At 38.9% G+C, this 23,937-nt stretch overlaps 4 protein-coding genes across 8 annotated transcripts; 3 read left to right on the forward strand and 1 right to left on the reverse strand.

Moving 5' to 3' along the window:
• Nucleotides 1-885: 885 nt before the first annotated feature.
• LOC133708613 (probable apyrase 6) lies at nt 886-5,093 on the reverse strand. Of its 2 annotated transcripts, XM_062134078.1 has the most exons (9): nt 4,291-5,093; nt 3,815-3,927; nt 3,423-3,530; nt 3,264-3,318; nt 2,381-2,572; nt 2,189-2,286; nt 1,779-1,975; nt 1,491-1,575; nt 886-1,396 (listed from the first exon to the last, which is right to left on the reverse strand). In XM_062134078.1, the coding sequence occupies exons 1-9, from the start codon at nt 4,889-4,891 to the stop codon at nt 1,361-1,363; spliced, it is 1,485 nt and encodes a 494-aa protein (XP_061990062.1). In that variant the 5' UTR covers nt 4,892-5,093; the 3' UTR covers nt 886-1,360. The 2 variants fall into 2 exon arrangements, with proteins under 2 accessions (XP_061990062.1, XP_061990061.1); XM_062134077.1 differs by having other exon boundaries at nt 886-1,575; nt 4,291-5,092.
• Nucleotides 5,094-7,861: 2,768 nt separating this feature from the next.
• Nucleotides 7,862-9,420, forward strand: LOC133710496 (amino acid transporter AVT1I-like). 3 transcript variants are annotated; one of them, XM_062136581.1, is made up of 4 exons: nt 7,862-8,029; nt 8,122-8,436; nt 8,524-8,729; nt 8,815-9,420. In XM_062136581.1, exons 1-4 carry the CDS (start codon nt 7,915-7,917, stop codon nt 9,328-9,330), a joined length of 1,152 nt encoding a protein of 383 aa, XP_061992565.1. In that variant the 5' UTR covers nt 7,862-7,914; the 3' UTR covers nt 9,331-9,420. The 3 variants fall into 3 exon arrangements, with proteins under 3 accessions (XP_061992565.1, XP_061992566.1, XP_061992564.1); XM_062136582.1 differs by having other exon boundaries at nt 7,863-8,029; nt 8,680-8,729; XM_062136580.1 differs by having other exon boundaries at nt 7,863-8,029; nt 8,122-8,729.
• A 2,130-nt stretch (nt 9,421-11,550) lies between these two features.
• Nucleotides 11,551-15,209, forward strand: LOC133707973 (pentatricopeptide repeat-containing protein At2g02980, chloroplastic). 2 transcript variants are annotated; one of them, XM_062133429.1, is made up of 3 exons: nt 11,551-13,758; nt 14,606-14,765; nt 15,017-15,209. In XM_062133429.1, the coding sequence occupies exon 1, from the start codon at nt 11,749-11,751 to the stop codon at nt 13,528-13,530; it is 1,782 nt and encodes a 593-aa protein (XP_061989413.1). In that variant the 5' UTR covers nt 11,551-11,748; the 3' UTR covers nt 13,531-13,758; nt 14,606-14,765; nt 15,017-15,209. The 2 variants fall into 2 exon arrangements, with proteins under 2 accessions (XP_061989413.1, XP_061989414.1); XM_062133430.1 differs by lacking the exon at nt 15,017-15,209 and having other exon boundaries at nt 14,491-14,620.
• Nucleotides 14,709-15,559, forward strand: LOC133711084 (extracellular ribonuclease LE-like). Its single transcript, XM_062137255.1, has 4 exons — nt 14,709-14,765; nt 15,017-15,081; nt 15,179-15,219; nt 15,333-15,559. The coding sequence occupies exons 1-4, from the start codon at nt 14,709-14,711 to the stop codon at nt 15,557-15,559; spliced, it is 390 nt and encodes a 129-aa protein (XP_061993239.1).
• The last annotated feature ends 8,378 nt before the right edge of the window (nt 15,560-23,937 follow it).

The following is a 23,937-nucleotide window of genomic DNA, read 5'->3' on the forward strand; positions in this document are numbered from 1 at the left end:
TATTACCGACAAAGCAATAACAGAAAACAAATAACTAAACCAACAAAAAGCAAAGCACAACCAGCAAGGGTCGAAGACCAAAGGCCCGGCCCAATCACCATTCTTCCCAGTAAAGACCTCAAGCGCCACAAGCAGCCATCGCCGCCACCATACTCTCGCTCCTCCGCTCCGCCGCAACGCATCACCACACCACCGCCTTGCCCCACCACACCACCGCCTAGCATCGCTACACCACAGATCGAGCACATCTGACAACAGGGACCAGATCCCAGGGCGGAACAGATCCCTTTCGGGATCGACTCTGTCCAGAGCATGAAGTCGCCGCCATCGCCCAGATCTCTGGTGCTTTGAGGATTCCAGAGTATGCCGCCGGCCAACCGCCCCGTACCGCCGCTCCTCACCTGCACTCGCCCACAACCCGCGAAGGACAGATCGAGATCGCTCTGTCCCACCCGGGAGACAGCCACCATCCACTTGCCCTGGGCCACGTCTCAGCCAGAAACCCTCGCCGGAGTGCACAGAACCATCACCGGCCCGTCCGACGACAACGCCCCAAGGACGCGCCGCCGGACGGAGCATCACTCTCGCTCAACGACACCAGGCGCGTGAGGCGCGTTCTCCTCAGCTTTTTTGCGTGAGGCACTTTTTGTCCGTACTTCATTTTTATAAGCAAAGAAAGAATAATGTTCTCAGGGAACGAGAAGACTGCCTTTTTGTACCATTGCCAGCGGCGGACTTTCAGATGGAACAAGGTTCGTGCTGTTCTTTCATAACAATGATGTCCGGAATTACAATATTCGTTTCTCACTGAAGATTACATTACAACACTCTTTCCATACAACGGTCAAGAGCTTCAGCTAATCCATGGAATTCAGAAACCTGATGTGATGAATGAAGGCTGCTTCAGTATAAGAATAATCAGATGCGAGCAGCAGAGTCCGTGCATTAACATTAACGTATTATCATACAACGATACAGCATTCTAAATCTCTCCCCACAACCAACCTACCCAACTTTTATCCTAACCTCGCGATGGGTGACAAGAGCCTGTGGTATAATCAATAAGAGGTGCTGGGCTCCCTTGAATACAAAATGGGAATCTAATCCTAGCTCCGGCAATTTACTCTACATTCTGTGTGGAAACCCCACAATGTACAATCTCATCTCCAGTTGGTAACTTTCAGAGGGTGGCCTTGGGCACTAAACCGAGGCTGCTAGAGTGAAATTCGATTTACCATATCGCGCCACTCACTCCCTCCACATCTACGTAACAAGTGGACATTTCCTCTAGCAGATTCTATTCAACTTCTACTGATACGAGAGACTATATACCGCCCTTTCTCCAGATCATAAATCGTCTTCAGCTGGGGCTTCCTCCACTTTGACAGAGACCACACTGTAAACAACAAAATTGCAAAGATGAAAATTACTGACAGCAGTGTGGGTGATCCATCACTAATTATGGCGGAAATCCAATCAGTGTGCCCTACGTCCAAGTCAGATGTGCTTTGCAAGATGAAAGCTCCAAGAGCCCAGTCAAGTGGAATACTTCCGACCTGATTTGCAACCCTGATTCTGGTATAGGAGTAATGGCAATCAAATAAGATTCATGTGCACAAAGTCAAATGTAAATAATACGCAGAAACACAAAATAATCCAGTGGGTGAATGATTAACTAAGCCATGAGGCAGAAGAGTTATTATATAGAAAAACAAACTGCATCAAGTCGGTCTTGTCTGTAATCGAGGGTATACAATTCTGCAGTAAAATGAGTATACCTTTCATCATCCAAAGAGATTCCAAGACTGTCATGAAGTAAGGCCACAGAATATGCTGAAGAGAAGCAATACTGCAGCAAAGCTTCTTCATCAAATGCTTGATATCTCTTCTTTAATTTTGACCAATCATCTCCACAGAATTGTTGTCCAGCAATCATCAGATTAGAAAGAAATGCCCTTGGGCCCAAACCAAAGAACTAAGCAAGCAGTAAAAAAGGAGGGCGTAAGAAACACAATATTAAATGCATCAGTTGAGTTAGTGACTTAGTGTATACACTCTTAACAGAAATTTAAAAAAAAAAAAACAAAAAATATCATCGTTACTTCCCCCAAATGAAAATTAGATCAAAATTGCTTAACAAATTAATACTTAATAAACTGATGATGCTGAAGCATGGAGAGGATAAAACCTTGGATGTGTGAAAGAAATTTTCTGTAGCCAGAAACTTCCCCTGAAGCTTTGGTGTGAAAGTTGATCCTATATTGCAGGGTTGATATAAACATTTATCTGATACCAGGCAAAGAGATAATCATTGTCAAAACAAAGCGAAAAGAAAATCTATTGCACACAAATATGGCAGTAAAGTGAAGGAGGGTATAACCTTTTCCTTTTTGCAACATCATGTTTGCAGCAGATCTGCACTCAGAAAAATTGCCCCTCGATTGCAGCGCAGATAAGTATTCATTCTTCTCACCCAACGAACTTGGTGAAAGCTTTGAAGACTCCATTTTATATGAATATCCTTTAGGAGTGCAAGGATCTATTATCATTCTATTCTGAAGTGCTTCTGAAGCTGCATTAAGAGAGGGAGATGTTAGAAATCTAGGAAAATAGTCTGAAGCTGCATTAATAGGGGGAAATGTTAGAAATCCAGGAAAATAGCATGTTATGACAGAGGCAGAACAACAACTACGTCAAACATGAATCTAACAACAGGAGGAATCGACAGCCGAATCAAATTGTAACAATCATTTCCAACCACCTTTAAGTATGGCCTATAAAGTTGTTTCAATATGGTTGTGTAAAATGGAAGAGAGGGAGGGAGTATGAAAAACCAAAGATATGCTGTGTCCCAGTGGCCAGTAAGTCCAATCAGGCCAAATTCCTCTTAAAATGAAGAGCCGATAAAAACGTAGGCAGTTCATACCACCAGTGTAATAGCATTGACCTTTTTGTATAAAATATAAATCCAAACTGTGGTATACTATTTCTAGAATTTTTAAATTGCCACTTGTAACAATCAGCCATAGAAGAATTGAACCAGCAGAAATTCATTCCACTAAAATATACAGACAGATTCTAGTATGATAGACAAGTAAAAACCATATCCCAAATTATGTGCATAATAAAGAGATGTCAAGTTAATGGTTGCCAGACTCGCAAGACTAAATTGGAATTCAATATGAGTCATGACAAGGACAAGTAACTTAAGTTTAATGGCATAAAAATAAGTGCAGAATGCACAGCTTTTCAATATTATTTACCTGAGCTGAAGTCTCCTAATGCAAGTGCTTCCTTCAACGATTCATATGCAACATTCTGCAGTATCAAACTAGTTAGAACTTAAACCCATAATATAGCACCTTAATAAAAAAAAGTATTTCCACTATTCCATTTGTCTAATAAATATGAACAAATTGAACCTGGCCATAATGAAGAAAGCTGTGACTGTAGAGATTGTAGGTGACATTTCCAACTTTGACAGGATGCGCAAACTGCGGAGACATTGGCTCACTTGAAACAAATGTCACCTGAAACATAATCAAAACAATTCTGTGAATAAAAGGAAAAAAAAAAACAATTATTCCCAACAGCACTAAGCAAGTATCACAGTGTTCCGGCTTTTTTATTATATTTTTAGTGATTGTCAATGACAAATGGCTAATCTTATTCGCTAGAAGAAAAAAAAAACCACATTCATAAAGCATGACTTTTCTCTGATTTGTTGTGATGTATTACATGGTTTGGCAAAGACTATGATTCTGAGAGCAGAATTCCAAATTTACAAATGAAAAGCAAATTAATATAACTAAACCTGAGCAGAAGCGCCGCCAAGTTCAATAATCCCAATTGTCTTCAGAGGATCACCACCAAGAGTTCCAAGGGCATGGTTTGCAACAACCCACGCATATAGTCCTTCGTCAGAACCTACATCAACCATAATTTTCAGCACCACGCTTCTAGAAAATAGCTCAGAAAATTCAATAAGTATATGGACATTACAATTGTATAATAAAACTAGCCACACATCTGCTTCTTAACTACACATTTGAGGCAAACATACAATAAGAAACAACGAAACATGTAGGCTTAGCTTATAATATATGAACTTGTAAACTGTTAATCTAGTAAACATACAATCAACTATGCACATTGTGGCTTACATTCAATTCTAGCACTTGAACTTGGCTCATTTCATACAATGCCACTCAAACTAAGCCACATAACTCCATCGAAAAACCGAAACATAATTCACAAAGGCAAATTATATAGCATTTCCCTTGCAAATACCTGTAATGACTGAAGCCCACTCGTCCTGAAACTTAAACCCGGAGCTCCTCAACACCTTTCTGCAAGACTCCAGAATCCGACTCTGAACATCCAAATCCAGCAGCCGGAGCCCCGCTGTGGCCATAAGCCTAACCTCCGTGTTCCCCCACTGCTGCTTCGGAACCCTCCCCTTGGCAAACTCAATAAGCTCCTTCAACGACCCGCCCGCCGCTTTCGGATCCTCCGCAAACGACGACAGCCCCGGGTTGACCCGCAGCGACGCCAACCCGTCCTTGCCGAAATCGAACACGGCGTAATTGGCGGCGTCGACTCCGTACCCGAACACGTGGATTCGGGTGCCCGTACTGCCGCCGTCGATCACAATCCCGTAGCGCTTCGAATTTCTGGAGCTTCTGGTGAAGAAGAGGAGATAGCAGAGGACGAGAGCGGTGGCGATGGTGACGGAGGCGAGGATTACGAAGCTTGATCTGGTGCTCTGCTTGGGGCTGCGGGAGAAGAGATTGGATCGGGTGCTGGGCCGGATTTGGAGCTTGACCGGATCCATATCGTCGTCGGTAGGTTTAGAACTGGTGTCCCCTTTACGGGCGTGCAGTCGTCGCATGAAAAGGTTAAGAATCGGCGCGTGAGGATGAAACGAGAGTCATGTGGCGAAAACGGTGTCGTTGTTAGGGTTTGGGATTGAAATCGAAATCGAAATCGGAAAATGTGGATCGGAGACGGAGAGGGCACTTATCGAAGGAGAAGTCTCGCCCTCTCTCTCTCTCTCTCTCTATCCCTGTGTTTCTGTTTCCTCTGGAAAACAACGACCTTTTTTGATTTTGCGCGTTAGCTCTTTCGGTTCGGGTTCGAATGTCCACGTGTCCGCTCCTGATTCTGTCTTTACTATTTCCCGGTTTGGCCGCTTTTTTTTTTTCTTAAAAAAAAAAAAACAAGTAAATGTTTTCCCCTCCAAAATCAAGGTTTATACACACTCTTCTCTTGTTGTTAGGGTTTTGGTCTGGTGGAGTTGGGTGGTTCTGGATCTTGTCTTTGTAAAGAATGAAGGAGAGGAGTTTGATGTACGTGAACGTGTTCAAAGTTCTTTGTTACTAACTCTCATCGCCTCTTTTTTTAATAATTTGAGTTAATTTTTTCAACTTAAGTGTCGTGAACTTGTGATCTCGATTTTGCCTTTAGAAATAAGCGGTGAATGTTGTATTCGCTTTTCCATGCATTGATGGCACGACTAATCAAATCGTGGTTGCGATAACAAACAAGATGGTCAGTTGACTCGGTTCTTTGTTGTTTAGCTAGGGTTGTCTTCTTAAAGATGATATGTGCTTCATATAATGCTTCAATATGTAAGTCTCGATGATATTTGTAGTTGATCTTCAAATTTTATTTTATCTTTTTTTTTTCTTTTTTTTTTTTTTTTTTTTTTTTACAATAGAGGGGAAACAAACTAATGATGCCTAATTCTATCTCAATTTCCAACTTCCCCTCACTTGGGCTAATCCCAAGAGCTTATCTCTAATTTTATATACTCAAGTGCTTCAATGTGTTAGTCATGATGATATTTGAAGTTTATGTGCTCAAGTGTTCCACATACGATTGTATTACTTTGTAAGTGACTGCTTTGAGTTTTATATAATGTCTCATTATGATAGTTTCACAGATCTGTGATTAAATGTTATTGTGCTAACTTCGTGTCGTGTTGAAGTTGTGTTGTGCGTGAATCACATGTCACAAATATTTTTGATTATGATGGACTAATTAACAGGCCAAGCCCAATAGGTTCATGACTTTTCAGAAATTAAAGCCAGTAGTGAGTTTGTTGATATAATAAAGAATAGCCCAACTCAAATCACCAAACTCCACTCCTTTACAAAGCCACCCACATCAGTTTCTCAACTTTCATTTCAACAGTAACCTGACACCGGCCACTGACAGGTCTCGTTTTCTACTGCTACATCATATCGGGTTTTTCTTTGTTACGTGCCTTTCCACCTCTTTACAAAAAGCTTCTGAATATTCAATATTCCATGCAATGTTAATCTTTACAGTAGAACCATCGAATCATTTTTATAACTTGCGAAAACAATCAAGTTAGGCAGACTCTTTCGGTCTTTCTCTAGAATCTGTGATGTACGCTCCTTTTTGGGTAAAGAAAGGCCAACGTCTTTATTTCTTTAATGAGGAATAGCTCCAAATTATTAAAGATGTTAGGCTTCCCTGAGACTGATGGTTTTCGATTTTGGAATATTTTCGACAATGAAACAACTGTAAATAATCATCTGCATGCTGATTAAATCTGACGAACTCCACACGGTAAGATTGAAGATTCATACCAATGCGTTACGAAACCTAGATGGTGACTGATACCGCCATAAAAAACTGAATGTAAATTTTTCCATTGCTGTAGGTCTATCCGAAAACAGTAACTATCTGCTCTATGCTGCTTCATTCCCCATTATAATGCAATAATGCAAAGCAACTGGAAGCACCTTAATTAGTTTATTTTTTATAATGGTGTCATGGTTCCACTCTTTGCAGAATATTGGTAGTCAAATGTCCTGGCATCATGGGACACTTAAAGCACAAGGTACAATGGATATTGGAATGGATTGGTTTCTAATTGCTTTCTGTAGTGCAAAGTGTGTTCATGCAATACCATCCACCAGCACTAGAACAAAAGCAGTTTTCATATCAAAGAAAAAAATAGTTCTCTACTGTGGCTTTGGATCAGAATTCCCTACAAAGTAGAATTACTCTGCCTAATATGATAATCCACATTGCTAGAAATTTCGTAGTCGTTTACTGATCTGCAAAATAAGAAAATGAGTTTGATTATTGTCTTTTCCATGAAGAATGCTTTTTCTTTGCAGCTAAAGAACGTGCTCAACATACTGATTTTTCAATGATTTCTTTTTGTTACAATTATATATTTTCCCTATAAACAAAAATATTGAAAAGGACATAGCTACGTTAGTGATGCATTAAGATAAGGGAGGGGAGAGCTTTTTCGAGCTGCTGAAGTGTTATTTTGTTATAATTATATGTCATTAAATTACTGAAGGGTGTGAAGTGAAGGACTGAACATACTCTCCAGTAGACAGTTTTTCAATCATGTTGTATTTTGGTTATTGTGAAAGGATGATTATAGAGTTTAGCTACCCTTGCTGTGTTTGGAATTGATTACAGATACTGAGCTATAAGACCAAACTAATTAAGCTATGTATATAAAGCTAGTAAAAGGGCACACGTCTCCTTGACAATTGATGGAGTGATGGACCCTAAAGATTGGAGAAGCTTAATTTCATAAAGAAGCAAAGCAATGGCTATGACATGTGTAAGTGGTATTCCTTTTAGAAAATTCTAGCACATGGACTTGAAATTGTCACCACATTTTAATTTGCAGAGATTCTACTGCCTAATGCTCCTTAACTCATTGCTGATGTTGTTGTGTGGCTATCTACTCATCCTCCTAATTAACCTTCTCTTTTTTTCCAGGGACAAATCATTTTCTTATTGAAATTTCAAACCATTTATGGAAATGCTTGCTAGCTTGTTCACCTATTTGCTTATATATATATTTGGATGTCCCTCTTATATGAAACTAAGAAAACTTAGTAGGCAACACAAAAGATGGAGTTGGACTCCCTCAAAGTAGAGAAGATAGAGAGCCAAATTCAACCACTTGAACCAAACAAAGGCACCACCTTTTTCAGAACCTGTTTCAATGGACTCAACACACTATCAGGTAACTTTTCTCTTCAAAATATGCAGGACAAAACCATTAAGCGAAGATAATGTCTTTAACTCGCTTAATCCATTACCTTGTTAATTTCTCAGGTGTGGGAATACTATCAATTCCATTTGCTCTATCTCAGGGAGGGTGGTTGAGCTTAGTGCTTCTCTTCTCGATAGCAATCCTATGTTGGTATACAGGGCTGCTTCTACAGCGATGTATGGACTCAAATCCGCACATAAAAACTTATCCCGACATTGGTCAAGCTGCTTTTGGACGCAAAGGAAGAGTGGCCATATCCATCTTTATGTATCTTGAGCTGTATTTAGTTGCAGTTGAATTTCTAATACTAGAAGGTGATAACTTAAACCAGTTGTTTCCAAACGTGAGTTTTAACATGGGAGGCCACACAATTGGAGGTAAGCAATGCTTTGTTTTAGCCACTGCCCTTGTAATACTGCCAACTACATGGTTGAAGAGCTTGGGATTGCTGGCATATATTTCAGCTGGAGGGGTTTTGGCTTCGATTATTTTGGTTGCTTGTGTTTTTTGGGTTGGTGCTATTGATAATGTGGGATTTCATGAAAGAGGTGATCTCCTGAATTGGAAAGGATTGCCTACTGCTATCAGCTTGTATTTATTCTGTTACTGTGGTCATGCAGTTTTTCCCACATTATGCAATTCCATGAAAGATAGAAGCCAATTCCCCAAGGTTAAAATTCATAATTTATAATGTTGAAATGATCGGTTTTATTCAAAGGAAATGTTATTAACTTTTGGGTTACTTGATGTTGCAGGTATTGTTTGTTTGCTTCATAACAAGCACCATCACCTATGGATCCATGGCCGTTTTGGGTTACTTGATGTTTGGAGAATATTTGAAGTCCCAAGTGACATTAAATCTTCCTGTACAAAAAATTAGTGCAAAAGTAGCAATTTTCATCACAATAGTTAACCCCCTGACTAAGTATGCAATTATAATCACTCCAATTGCTACTGCTATAGAGGACTCACGCCATTTTTGCAACAGTCATGCTATTATCAGCATCATGGTGAGGACGGGGATTGTGATCAGCACCGTATGTGTGGCATTGATGGTTCCATTTTTCGGCTATGTCATGGCATTCGTCGGTGCTTTTCTGAGTGTAACTGTCTCAATATTATTGCCGTGCCTGTTCTACCTGAAGATTAACAATGTTGCTCGTAGGTTTGACTTCGAGTTGATGACAATTGTTGGGATTATGGTGATGGGATCTTTTGTTGGCGTAGTGGGCACTTACACTTCTCTGAAAGAAATTGTAAACCATCTCTAATATCATAGTGGTGCATTTAAGCTTGTTCACGTATAAATAACTCTGATATAACCACGTTGAACTTCAAGGCCTTGTGTTGTTTTTTGCTCACCTTGGATTTTGTTTTCTTTCTTCTTATCTCATAGGTTGCTTTCTGCTCATCTTGTTTCGGCACTAACAGATTGCTTTATGCAGACATCAAATAACAACTTAGAACAGAAAAAGGTAGCAAAACATCATACTCACATAAGCAAACTCGTATATATCTAGGAAGAACCCATTAATTAATCTCTCCGAAAACCAAACCCCATCACTACACACCCATCATACAGTTCAACTCAACCCGTCACATTCCGGATTTCTTTGAAATTTAAATTCCCTATCCTGAAAGGTCCAATAAGAGTCGCATACTTACATCTTCGCCTCTAATTGCACATTTCATGATAGGAAATTTAAATATCAAAGAATTTCGGAATGTGATGGTAAGGTGAAATAAAAATAGAGTGAAGAAGTTAGGTGAATAAAAAATTTCAACCAAGCAAAGTCCTCACCTGTTGAGTTTTAATATTAATATCACACCTTAGAGCAAATGTACATAGTCAATCGTCAAAACACATATTGTAACGAAAAAATATGAGATTAAACTTAACCTCATTAAGTCAATGCTCATCGATTTAGAGCTAAACTTTTGTCCTCCCTAAGGACAAGAACAACACTTTGCATGTCACATTCCATCACTAAAGCAAAACAATTCGTCTCAAACCGTACTAAATAGTTTTAAAAATTTATATTTATGTTTCGAAATATTTTGAGTACCGCTCAAATGTCAATACAATATAATTAAAAAAAAAATCAATATTTCTATAGTTATTGAAAGGGTTAAACCGTTATTGAAATGGTTAAAGGGTTTTAAGGGACCTGGGGCCCTGAGGTTAAAATATCAGAGTAGGAGAGAGCTGATCGGCGCTTATACGATCATGGTTGGGATTTTAAGGATCCACACTCTTTCAGTGTGCTTCTCCACAATTACGGATTGATCAGTTCACAGAGGATCGGGTAAGTTGTTCAATGAATCTACATTCATTTTGCGGTTAATTATGATTTGGCTCTAATTTTACTTCTGAATTTCGTGTTTACACACTGGATTTACATTTCTATGTTTTATGTTTGGTTTTTCTGTAGCTTTTGTACTTTGGATTTGGACTGGACATTGTTACTGTTGTTGCTATGGACAGTGTTGATAGTAGGATGCCAGTGTCTTGTTGTGATCCTGTTGTTAAGTCAAAACGAGCAGAATCAAAGATTTTCAGTACTAGCATGCATTGATGATCTCAATCCTTTGTCGTTTGCCGAGTTGCAAATATGTTGTTCAATGCAAGTGTGTTTCGAAACGTTGGTGCAATCTTTTGTCTGATCCTTATTTGATTGGTCGCTTTCTAGCTGTGGCTCCAATTGGATCAGATACCCCCAATTGTAACTCGTAGTACTCCCATAGTAAACAGCAATTTCGGACTTGAACTCTTCACTGCTGAGGTGTTTGAGAAACTAAGGAGTTTGTTCAGTTTGAAAAGTAATCCACTAGTGCTAGCAACATGGAATGACTTAGTTCTGGGCTGTTCATTTCGTTCTGATTACCTCAATTACTTCATCTGCAATCCGCGCACCATGCAACTGGTCACTCTTCCTCCTGTCCCTCGGTACCACAGTAGTCAGCCTGTGGGATTCATCTGTGAGCCCTACTACTATAAATAAGGAAGACAGAAGTGGCATTGATCAGCAAAACCAAAGGAAAGTAATTAAAATTAATGCTGATCGAGTTCAGGTTCAAGGTTGTGATAATACTTCGTCCTGAAAAACCTCGCAGGACTCGCTTCAAATTTAAGATTCAGCTAGGTCTTCTCTAGTGAGATTGGTGAGTGGAGAGAATCAATTGTACCATGTGCAAAAGGTTGTCCGTCTTCGCACATCAGTGATTGTGGCTTTGCCGGCAATGGAATGTTGTATTGGAATGCTGATCGATAATGGGATATACTGGTGCTGGGACCATTCACTAATGGTGCTGAAAATCATGGCTATCAATTTCATGGTATACACCAGTTTGCTTAGGTGTGTACGAAGGTTGTCTGCTGTTTTACGATTACGAGTTAGATATTTTGCTGGAGGATGGAAAATTGAAAGTTATGCACTCACTGTAGTGGGTACATACGCTGTAATCGAAAGTTATGCATGTATGGTGTGGTGGATGTAAAATTGAACATGAATTAAGTAATAGAAAAAGACTGTTGAAGATATGAGGCAAATATATAGCATTTTGGTTTTGGCCCTCCCAATTTGAGAGTGTCAACTTTCTTCCATGACCTGCTGAAACTGAAAGAGCCACTGAATGGATAAGACAGAAATTGCTTGTATAAACTCAGCACTACCACTCAAAAAACAGCTATGGCTGTCCAGATAACCCCAGTCTCTCACCCAAAAGCTCACACTCACACTCACTCCCCAATCTCTCTCATCCCTAAATGCACCTCTCTCACAGAACTCCAGCAAATCCACGCCTTGTCCATCAAAACCCATCTCCAATATGACGACTTCTCTGTCCTCGCCAAGCTCATCAACTCCTGCACACTCAACCCAACTAGACACTCCATGGACTATGCCCACCACCTGTTCCACCAAATTCCCCACCCGGACATTGTCGTCTTCAACACCATGGCACGTGGTTACTCACGCTCCGATACCCCATTTCGCGCCATTTCACTCTTTTCCCAGGTTCTATCCTCAGGTCTCTTCCCAGATGACTACACATTCCCGGCACTTCTCAAGGCTTGCGCCGGCTCTAAAGCCTTAGAAGAAGGGAAGCAGTTGCATTGCTATGTTATCAAATATGGAATGCAACTTAGCATATTCGTGTGTCCTGCTCTTATAAATATGTACACTGAGTGCAGTGATGTGGATGCAGCTCGCCGGCTATTTGATAAGATACCGGACCCTTGTGTTGTTGTGCATAATGCTATGATCACAGGGTATGCTAGAAACAGTCGGCCTAATGAGGCATTGGCATTGTTTCGAGAGTTGCAAGCAAGTGGTCTTAAGCCAACCGATGTTACTATGCTTAGTGCTCTTTCGTCGTGTGCTTTGTTAGGTGCTTTGGACTTGGGGAAGTGGATACATGAGTATGTTAAGAAGAATAGGTTTGATAGATATGTTAAAGTGAACACTGCATTAATAGATATGTATTCAAAGTGTGGGAGCCTGGAGGATGCAGTGTCTGTGTTTGAGAACATGAGTGTGAAAGATACACAGGCTTGGTCTGCAATGATTGTGGCGTATGCAACGCATGGGAATGTTTCCAAAGCTATATCGATGTTTGAAGAGATGAAGAAGGCACGAATTCGACCTGATGAGATCACATTTCTGGGACTCTTATATGCGTGTAGTCATGCTGGATTGGTTGAGGAGGGTTGCAAGTATTTCTACAGCATGAGTGAGAACTATGGGATTATACCCAGGATTAAGCATTATGGGTGTGTGGTGGATTTGCTAGGTCGGGCTGGACGTTTAGGGGAGGCTTACAAGTTCATAGTTGAGCTACCAATTAAGCCTACGCCTATAATCTGGCGAACATTGTTATCTGCTTGTTGCAGTCATGGTGATGTAGACATGGGGATGCGGGTGCTTGAGCAAATTTTTGAGTTAGATGACTCTCACGGTGGGGATTATGTGATCATATCTAACTTGTGTGCAAGAGCAGGAAGATGGGAGGATGTTGATTACTTGAGGAAACTGATGAAAGACAGAGGCATTGTAAAGATTCCCGGGTGTAGCGCCATAGAGATGAACAATGTAGTGCATGAATTCTTCTCTGGGGATGGCGAGCGTTCTGTTTCCAAAGTACTGCATCAGGCAGTTGATGAGTTGATTGAAGAATTAAAGCTGGCCGGATATGTTCCAGATACTTCTTTAGTATTTCATTCTGACATGGATGATAGAGATAGAGAGCTTTCTCTTAGATATCATAGTGAGAAATTAGCCATTACTTATGGGCTCTTAAACACAGCTGCTGGGACAACAATTCGAGTGGTGAAGAACCTTAGGGTATGTGGGGATTGCCACTCTGCTGCTAAATACATATCATTGATCTTTAATAGACAAATAGTTCTTAGAGATGTTCAACGGTTCCATCATTTCAAAGATGGCAAGTGTTCTTGTGGGGACTATTGGTAGTTGAACAGGACATCATTTTTATCGTAACAGAGAAACTATATTGGGCTTTCCGGCTTCTCTGGTGACTAGAATCTTCATCGTCTTAGTGGAAGGTGATTCAATGAGGAAAATGAAAGCAGTTGGTTAGCATGGTTAGTAGTCTTGGCCAAATCCTTTTGGTCCATCGTCATGGACGTATTACTGTCATTCAGTAGACATCAATGATTAACTTCCAACTCCAAGGCTGAGGTATGTGTTGGAAATTTATTTCTGCAATTGATTCACTTTGCATACAATTTTAAAGATATACTCTGGTGATATAAAATTGCAATGTAAAATGTTCATGGACTCGCACTGGTGATATAAATTATACTTTTACCAATGTGAACTCTGCTTGTATTTGGTATAGATTTGATCAAGAATCAAGATACTATGTACTTTGTCACCTAAAAACTGTGTTTTTAGTGCTTCTGATCTGTCTATGAGCTTAGATCTTGCATAGGTGAAAGATTAGTTTGACTTGACTCATTAACACCAAGGCTGCATCTGTCATACTCTGACTTACAAACAACATTAACCCAATTTGTACCATCCTAAGCGACATGTATCTTGTTAACCAGGACATACATGAGACAGCTTTGGATATTTCTAGGACACATAGTTGATATATCGTGGGATTTGGATTAATTAAATGTAAATAAGATTATGGCGGCAGGAATAATATAGAAGTAGGAAACTGTGGAAGAGAAGAAACACGGCTTGCCGAGGAGATGTTCCCCTATACTTTTCTGTTTAATTACCTTTAACTACTTCACCATGAACACATTGAACTGCACCTTTTGAATGAGACTAATCCCAAAAACATAGTTTGAGATGGAAATGAAATTCAACCCCTCACCATTCATTTGGCTTTTGATAATACAAAGTCTAGCAGTACTTGGCGTTTCTCAGGATCATGATTTTTTCTATCTCGTACAACAGGTGATCAGTTGGTGGGGTGCCTGAAAAGAAAGATGACCTCAGCTCGTTTTATTTCTTAGTTTTTCAATTTTCATTGAAACTATTCTACTGAAGATTGTATTGTTATTTGATGCAGTGGCCAGGATCCTACGGTGGCCCTCAGCACAATATTTGCTATCCGACTACAGGAAAACCTGCACAAAGTTTCATTATCGGTGGCTTTCGGCCCAATTTTAACGATGGTTCAATCCCAACAACCTACTGCGATCCCAACAACCCCCTTCAATGAAACAAAGGTATACAGTTTGCAACATTGTTTCTCCAAAACTAATTGTCTAGGCAGGAAGAGGCAAGAAGTGAAGAAACTATGTTTTTCATTCCAGATGCAAAATTCGCGATGTGGAGTTCTATATTCCTAACAACATATACATTGAGTTTGCAATTAGATCGAGTAGCAATGATATGATGACACCATGTGTACTACTAGTTCAATTTGATACCCTGTATATTCTAATTAAGTTTGTTAATGCCGATGATGATAATGCAGGTGTCAGGGATAATCGACGATTTGCAAAAATATTGGCCATTGGCTGGCCTGCCCGAGCAGCAACGGTACGCAGCTTTGGGCCGAAGAATGGGAAAAGCATGGCACTTGCTCGCAGTCTGTCATTGATCAGTATAATTACTTCTTTCATGCTACCGGCCTCAGAGATATCTTGAAAGACATCCACGGATACCTTCAAGATTATGGTAACTATTCTCAACCTGTTATCTCTACCTACCTCATCATGTCGTGTGTGTGTGTGTGTGTACTGCAGTCATGCATTTGGAAAATGAACTATTAATGCTGTTACAACTTACAGGAATCCGACCAGATGGGACAGCGTACAACTTAAACACCCTAAAATATTATCTGAGAAAATCATTTCTCGGCCTCAATATAGGGATAGAATACAATGAAGATGCATCTGGAAATAGCCAGTATTACCAGATTCATATTTGTATAGACCCGTCTGGTAAATTCATGATTAAGTGTCCAGTGCTGGCCGATGAGAAATGTGCCGATAGCTTTGTGTTTCCTTCCTTCTAGCTAGTTATTACTTATTAGTACTAAAGAATACTCGAGAGTTCTGCTCCGATATCAAAAAACGTGAGACTGTCACATGACAAGGTGAAAGAGATTATATATAACCAACACATACAAGAAATAATGACCAAAATAACGAAGTTCTATCAAATTATTATATGATCGAAGTGCTTCCTAACTAGTTCACTGTTTCACTAGTGTGAATCCGCAAATTGCTTTGTTGAAGTTGTAAGCTCAAATATATATTGAAAATTATGAAAGAGAATATGCTTTTGAATGCTAAAATTTTCAATGTTAAACCATGTTTGAATATCACATGCAAATCAAGCTTTTGATTTGGAGGTTTCTTATTGGCAGTATTCAAAGTGTTCTGTTCATCATGGAAACGATTTGACTTGCACGCTGTTTCACCAAATTGCTTTGTTTTGTGTGGTGCATGTTATTGGACACCAATAGACTGAGTGTGAAAACCTTTACGTCACCATAACTTGGGAGGCTACTCCATCCACATTATCAGAACTAGTGTAGAGAAGCTTGTCTTGTACCTACTGGCTAAATTAATAGCTGAAATAACATGAAATACATTAGGGTTTAGTTATGGGTGGTTACTGATTTGATTACTTTCTTTGTAAATTTTTTTTTTTTGAGAATATTCTTTCTTTGTAAAAAAAAAAGAGTGGTTTTGACAATAGCATTACATGTACTACGTACCGTAAAAGTAAAAAATAAAAAATAAAAATAAACATGTAAATACAAATTAGTATAGACAAATATAGTTTTGTCATAAAGTAGAGAACAATTAAGAGACAGAAAGGTAAAAGTGTGTGTTTTATTCTCATTAGTAACCATTTGTATAGGAGTTACAGTTAACATCATAAAGACCTTATTAATGAATATTTATGTGTATAACCCCATATATATATAATATTTACAACACACTCCTTAGATGTCCACCAATAAATGATATGGTGTTGGATGCGCTTATTGTTGCCTTGTTATAACCTTGTCAAGTAACAAAAATCCAGTAGAGAAGAACAATCATGGTCGGAGGAGAAAAAGAGTGCAACCAAGTGTGTAGACTCAAACTTAATGTTTTGAGTTATATCTAAGATCATTATGGGCTATGTATTGACATCGAAATACGTTTCATTATACATATAAATAAATTATACCATCGGTCATATTAGAAAGAGACAATTCAAATGAATTTGATTATTAGAAACGTGATGTAGCACTTGGACTTTATCAACCCCTAAGTTACAAAAAGTTGTTCATACCAGTGAATTGAAAGCACTCTGACACAATGTCTCTTTGCAAACATGAGACTATGAATATTTTTCTTTTATACGTGCGACAACTTTTTTATAAGTACAGTGTTACATATACATGTTATATTGACGAGAGGCTTATGACTGGTTGTCTTGGTTATTATGGAGATGTTAAAGGCACATTGCTAATGAAAAGTAAATATTCATATCTTCTGTCTCATTATAAGAATTGCTTAACCAAATCCTTGTCAATTCATATTGCCAAAGGCAAGTCCATGAATGAATAAAAGAGTCTCATGCTCACTCATGGAATCTAAGAGTTTAAATCTCATATATACTCATCCTATTATAGTCAAAACTTATTACCTGAATGAGTACTATGACAATACTAAGATATCGAATTTGAATTATGTTGTAACATATTATAATTTTTGCGAAGTTATAAATTAAATAAGAGCTCCCATTGACCATTTATGAAATTATCAAATTATACAAGTTTTTTTTTTTTTTTTTTAGTGGAAGACGTCAATAGAACCAACACACACCCATGCAGTGTATCCCAGCATAGCCAGACTAATCATGCAGTAAATATACGTGTCAATTCCTATCCCTTTACATTGTTATTCTATAGCTAATGTCTTTATCTATGAAGTTGAGCATATGAAATTGTTTTCTAACCTTTTTTTTTTTTTTTTTTTTTTTTGACTTTGTCAAGGGGGAACCCAAAGGCTTCCTAGGCCCAAGATAAACTCCTCGACGCTCCAACTGTGCATTGCAGCACAGTGTCTGGCCACTTTGACAGCTTCGGGGTTCGAACCTAGGTTGGGGAGCACACCCAACTGGACAAGAACCACTAGGCCACTTGCAGTGGTTTTTGTTTTCTAACCTTATTATGTGAGGTAAGGCTTATTAAAATTGCCTAGTTTTTATGGTATTTATTTAACCTTTACAAGTATGAAAATTCATGATCAGTCCCTTTATGCAAATTAAGCACACATGGTCTCACTTTTATGATAGACACATTGAACCACTATACATGGTGCATTTATTTGATCATATACATGATTTGAAGGTTGCAACAATCTATGAGAGAATCTCATCAGGAGGAGCATCCAAAAGCATGCTAACTAGAACATATGATATGTTGGAGCCATCTATCAAGATCTGCAGCTCTTGAGATAGTTATAACTTTAGCTTTGAGAAACATCAACTGTTATGACAATTGCATGCACCAGAGCATGTCCATAGTTGCACTATGTGCAAAGTGAATAATTGTCATTGCTAGTGATCATGAATATCCATAGTTCAAATCCAAGCCTTCGATATGACAAGGTCTTGAGAGATCCAATTTATGTATGAACATGAGGTTCATAATATTATTGATATGGATCAATAATATACTTGAATTTCAAGTTATTGACAAAGGTTCATGTGAGTATAAGTGTATATGCCAACTAAACAGATGTCAAGACCTGAGAATCATAGCTCTCATCGAATTTGTTGCAGTTAACCTAGTTTTGGTGTGACTGGTCCAAACAAGAATGTGAATCCTTCTGTAATAGGGAGAGTATATTTAATCATAGATTAATAGGATTCTTTGTAATATTAGTAATCTTTGTACTCTTGCCCCTCTACCTAAAGGACATTATTATCAATGGAGAAACACATATCATTCTCACTTATTCTACAAATAAGTTTATTCAAAGTATTTTATCACCTAAAAACTAAGTTTTTAGTGCTTCTGATCTTTCTCTAAGCTTAGGTCTTGCAGATCAGATGAAAGAGTAGTTTGAGTTGACTCATTAACACCAAGGCTGCATCTGTCATATTCTGACTCACAAACAACAATTAGCCAATTTGTACCAACCTAAGCTACATGTATCTTGTTAACCAGATCGAACAGACATGATACATCTATGGAAATTCCTAGGATACATATATAGTTAATAGATCCTCGGTTTTGGATTAATTAGATGTAAATAAGATAATGATCGCAGGAACAATATACAAGTAGGAAACTGTGGAAAAGAAGAAACACGGGCTACGTTGCTGAGGAGGAACTATAGTTTTCTGTTTAATTTTACCTTTAAATACTTCACCATGAACACATTGAAACTGGACCTTTCGAATTAGACTATTCCCAGATAACAGAGGTTGAGATGAAAACGAAATTTGACCATTCACCGTTCATCTCGCTTTTGATAATACAGAGTCTAGCAGTACTTAGCGTTTCTCAGGTATGACTTTTTCTACTTCGTACAACAGGTGATCGTTTGGTGGGCTGTCTGAAAAGGAAGATGACCTCTGCTCGTTTTTTTTTTTTTTTTTTTTTTTTTTTTTTTTGCGATTTTCATTGAAACTATACTACTGAAGATTGTAGCGTTATTTGATGCATGCAGTGGTCAGGATCGTACTCTGGCACTCAGCACATTCGTTGCTATCCAACTACAGGCAAACCTGCACAAAGTTTCATTATCAGTGGCTTTTGGCCCAGTTTTAACAATGGTTCAATCCCAACCTACTGCGATCCCAACAACCACTTCAATGAAACAGAGGTATATAATTTGCAACATTGCTTCTCTATAAAACTAATTTTCTATGCATGAAGAGGCAAGAAAGTATGTACTTCATGTTGGAATTTACTTAGAATATTTCAAAATACCAGCTATATTTGAAACCTCCAATGGACCTTTAATTGTAGATGGTAATAGTCATTAACTCTCTTTGATTGTGATTGACACCAACATTTCATCAATTTACTCATATACCATTATTTGGTCAAAGTCTGCAATTATGGTGGTTCATTCCTTATTTGCTTTATTCCGTTTTGGTTTACTTATCAATGTCAAGATATATATTGCATTTCTGTTACATAAGTTACAGAGTATAAATGTCATTCCTAATTAGACGTTTTGATTCTTCCTAATCAATGTCATAATATTCCTTTCGGTTACATAAGTTACAAGTTTAATTGCTATTATTAAATTGTCATTGCATTGATCATTCCTGCCATATATATAATCCCTAGCTTTTCAGATTGAAATACACAAGAAAAATCAATCCTTTGTTTCCTTTCCGAGCTAAAATTTCTCATGTGTTTCCTTTAATTGTTCTACTCCACCAAAAGAAAGTTTTCAAGTTGTTCGATACGATCCAAGTATTGTGAGTGTACACCTACAAGGATCGAGGTTGTTGTACCCTGGAGGGTAGGCCGTCAACACTTGCTACACCGAGATATAATCTCCGAAGGGCGGACATCTACTCTTAAGGGCAGTGTACCACACGCCTCAACCTACAAGTTCTTACTCAAAGCATCATCCATGTCCAGAATTTCCAACACTTCATTCAAGACCCAAAATTGTTCCCAATGTCGAATTCTATGTTCCTAACAACATCTACATTGAGTTTGCAATTAGATCGAGTAGCAATGATATGATGATACCATGTGGACTACTAGTTCATTTTGATACCTTGTATATTCTAAATTAGTTTGTTAATGAGGATGATGATAATGCAGGTGTCAAAGATAATCGACTATTTGGAAACAGATTGGCCGTCGCTGGCCTGCCCGAGCCGCAACAGTACGCAGCTTTAGGCCGAAGGATGGAAAAAAACATGGCACTTGCTCACAGTCTGTCCTTCATCAGTACAAGTACTTCGCGAACGGTTCGACCCTCAAAGCCTTGGTAGACATCCTCAAAATGCTACAACTTGCTGGTACCTATTTTTTCATCTTTACCTCCCTCGTCATATATATATATATATACAGATCCTATCCAGAGCGAGGCCTCGCTCTGAAATTAAAGTGCGAGGTTGGAGTTTAGGGTCACTTTTCGGTCTCATATCAACATCTCGACCGTTCAGTTTTTAGGTACTAATGTATAGATCATCTCTGCAAAATTTCAGCCAAATTGATGATCTTTAAGGTATCTAACTCACTTAAACCAATGAACGAACTGAATCTGTCCACCCTGAACCGTACTAGGTTTAAGGCAGTTATCAATGCCTTAAAGATCATCAATTTGGCTGAAACTTTGCAGAGATGATCTATACATTAGTACCTAGAAACTGAACGGTCGAGATGTGGATATGAGACCGAAAAGTGACCCTAAACTCCAACCTCGCTCCGAAATTTCAGAGTGAGGCCTCGCTCTGGATAAGATGTCACGCCCCGAATTTTGAATAATAAATTCAAATCCGAAACATGAATAATTACAATTACAAAATCCAAATCTCGAAACTTCGAGTTCATTATTACAATTCACTCTCACAAGCAATATTGTAAAGCTCAAATGAGCATAACACACCTCACAACGTACAATTGCTGTAAAACTCTAACAATTGCTCTAACCGCACGATCACCGTCCTGGTTCTCCTGTCCTGTAGGATTACCCGCTACACAATTTGAATAGTGTACCGGGAGTTGCAACAACACAAAACCCGGTAAGCTTTTGACAGCTAGTATGAGTAAACAAGAAAGAACTGTTGATTTATTAAATTACAAGACCACCACAAACCCACGTTACTTTCTCACACTCATATATATATATATAGACACTTATGAGTTACTCTCAATTTCCCCCATAAGGTCACTCAATATTTGGCAGACAGACTAGAGCTCTAACTGATCGTTTCCACCTACCCGGCGCGAGAGCGTGGTTCACGATTTAATACTATTCAGTTCCACCTACCCGGCGCGAGAGCGTGGTTCGCTGATAGTATGCCATGGTCACCCCGTGACCTATTGATCTCCACAGATCACAACAATTTATTGTTCCTCAACAATAAAACTCAACATCTCTCTCAATATATTGTTTCACAACAATAAACTCAATACCCCTCACAATATATTGTTTCTCAACAATAAACTCAATACCCCTCACAATATATTGTTTCACAACAATAAACTCAATACCCCTCACAATATATTGTTTCTCAACAATAAACTCAATACCCCTCACAATATATTGTTTCTCAACAATAAACTCAACACAACTCCAACAATACATATTATTTCACGTAATAATATATATACAGACATTCACACAGGAATGTCTAATACACCAACAATAGTTCATATGATTGCAAAATAAAGCAATTAAATATATTGGGTTCGTAATATGAACCACGTGAGGTTTACTCACCTCCAATTCCAGCTGCGTCTTCTAAAAGCCACATATCCATCTGAATCGTCCACCAACTCGATTCGTCAATCACCTAATCAGATACTATCTTGACTTAGTAAATTACTCATAAACCACACATATACTGAAATCCAACGGTCGGATTCTAATTATATGATGATCTGACGGTCGAATCTTAATTTAATGATGATCCAACGGTCAGATCCTCACGGATCGCCCTTAGGATCATCCTCCAAAATTATAATGAAGATCCAACGGTCAGATCTTCTCGAATCATCCTTACAAACATCTCCACAAAATTATATGAAAATCTGACGGTCGGATTCTCACGAATCGCCTTCCGAATCACCATTTCTCAATTATACGAAGATCCAACGGTCGGATCTTCGCCCATGACCACACAAAGCCACTGGGACAGTCATAAGATCATCATATCAAAACTACAAGTCCATCTGACGGTCCTAACTTCACATATCACAAATCTAACGATCGAAATCGATCGAAACTTAAAAATTCATAACTTCATCATACGATATCCAAAAATTGCGCATAATATATCAAAATGATCGTATTGAAATATAGAATCTGAAATGTACAGAAACCATATTTTTGATCCCCGGAGGTGGCCGGAAAGGGCCGCCGGAGTTAGTGGCAGAGCCGCCGCCGACCACCGCCAATGGTGTCGGGGCCGGGCTGCCCTTCTTCATCTCAACAAGCTTAACAATTTTCATAACTAGCATGAAGTCTGAAAATGACCGGAAGTAGTCGAAAATTACCTAGAACAGTTGGAGTGGCCGGAATTTTTCCAGAAACCGGCGAAGAAATGCAGAAACCGATATGCTATGATTTCGACGTGAAAACTTCATCCTCCGGCCTCGATCCCTTCTGGAGAGTTGTTAAGAACATCAAGGCGAACTCACTGGTTTAAGAATCAATCAAAACGATGCACTACAGCTCGAGATATCACGATCGAAAGGTTTGATTCTCGATCAAGAACAGTCGAGCTCCGACGAACGTGAAAACCTTCACTCCAGGTGCGATCCTTCTCCGAGCATGATCACTAGGTTGAGGTGAGTTCAAGGAGCTAATGATTGTGAGTTTTGGTGGCCGGAGCTAGGAGAAAACCGGCGTTGACCAAAATCGAGCTTAAATCGAAACCGGGCCGCCGCCGCCGCTAGGGGCCGTGCCGCCGTGCAAGGTTGCCACAGATGGCTTCGGAGGAGTGAGGCGAAGCTGATGGACGTGGTTGCTCGTCCAGAGGTGGCCGGAATTGGAAGATAGACGCCGGCGAAGGATTGCCCAGTTTCCGTCGGTTTCGGACGCGTGAGGAAGAGAGAGAATGTTCAGTTTCCAATTTTGGAAACTTAATGTATTTTTGGAAAATTAACAAAAAAGGAAGCTTTTATATTAAACTGGAAACGTTTTCAAAAAAACATAACTAATTCTTACGAGCTCCGATTTTTGCGTTCCATATATGTACGCGATCGTGTCGACGAGCTCTACAACTTTCATGAAGGAAGTTTTCCCAAATTCCATACGTATAAAAAGTCGATTTTCGCGTGCCCCTAAATAACGTACGTTTTCGAAAATTAATCGTTCGAACTAATTCCACAACTTCTCAGAGCCTCGTACTCGCTCCCACTATTGTGAAATCATTTCTAAAAATCCACGGAAATTAATTTGGATTTTTCGGGGTATTACATAAGATCTGTATATATATATATATATATATATACAGATTTGCTCACATAAGGGACTGTGAGGGACAAATGTATCTTAACCACATGTATTAAATATAAAAGCAGAAATTATAACAACTTAAAACTGTGCATTTATTTTCAGCCGTCAGATTCACTTGTCCCTCACAGTCCCTTAAAAAGTAAAAACTGTCCCTTAGGTGAGCAGGCCTTTATATATATATATATATATATATACATATCCTCCAAAGTGAGGCCTCGCTCTAAAATTA

The sequence above is a fragment of the Rosa rugosa genome, chromosome 5 (genome assembly GCF_958449725.1).
Source record: "Rosa rugosa chromosome 5, drRosRugo1.1, whole genome shotgun sequence".
Taxonomy (NCBI): domain Eukaryota; kingdom Viridiplantae; phylum Streptophyta; class Magnoliopsida; order Rosales; family Rosaceae; genus Rosa; species Rosa rugosa.

Coding starts and splice junctions, on each gene's coding strand:
- LOC133708613 (XM_062134077.1), bottom strand. CDS start 4,891: ATGCGACGACTGCACGCCCGTAAAGGGGACACCAGTTCTAAACCTACC. Junction 2,573..3,263: donor ATTAGGAGACTTCAGCTCAG/GTAAATAATATT, acceptor CTCTTAATGCAG/CTTCAGAAGCACTTCAGAAT. Junction 2,287..2,380: donor GATGTTGCAAAAAGGAAAAG/GTTATACCCTCC, acceptor GCCTGGTATCAG/ATAAATGTTTATATCAACCC.
- LOC133711084 (XM_062137255.1), top strand. CDS start 14,709: ATGGTTCAATCCCAACAACCTACTGCGATCCCAACAACCCCCTTCAAT. Junction 15,082..15,178: donor GGCCTGCCCGAGCAGCAACG/GTACGCAGCTTT, acceptor TACCGGCCTCAG/AGATATCTTGAAAGACATCC. Junction 15,220..15,332: donor CGGATACCTTCAAGATTATG/GTAACTATTCTC, acceptor TACAACTTACAG/GAATCCGACCAGATGGGACA.
- LOC133707973 (XM_062133429.1), top strand. CDS start 11,749: ATGGCTGTCCAGATAACCCCAGTCTCTCACCCAAAAGCTCACACTCAC.
- LOC133710496 (XM_062136580.1), top strand. CDS start 7,915: ATGGAGTTGGACTCCCTCAAAGTAGAGAAGATAGAGAGCCAAATTCAA. Junction 8,030..8,121: donor TGGACTCAACACACTATCAG/GTAACTTTTCTC, acceptor TTAATTTCTCAG/GTGTGGGAATACTATCAATT. Junction 8,730..8,814: donor ATAGAAGCCAATTCCCCAAG/GTTAAAATTCAT, acceptor TTGATGTTGCAG/GTATTGTTTGTTTGCTTCAT.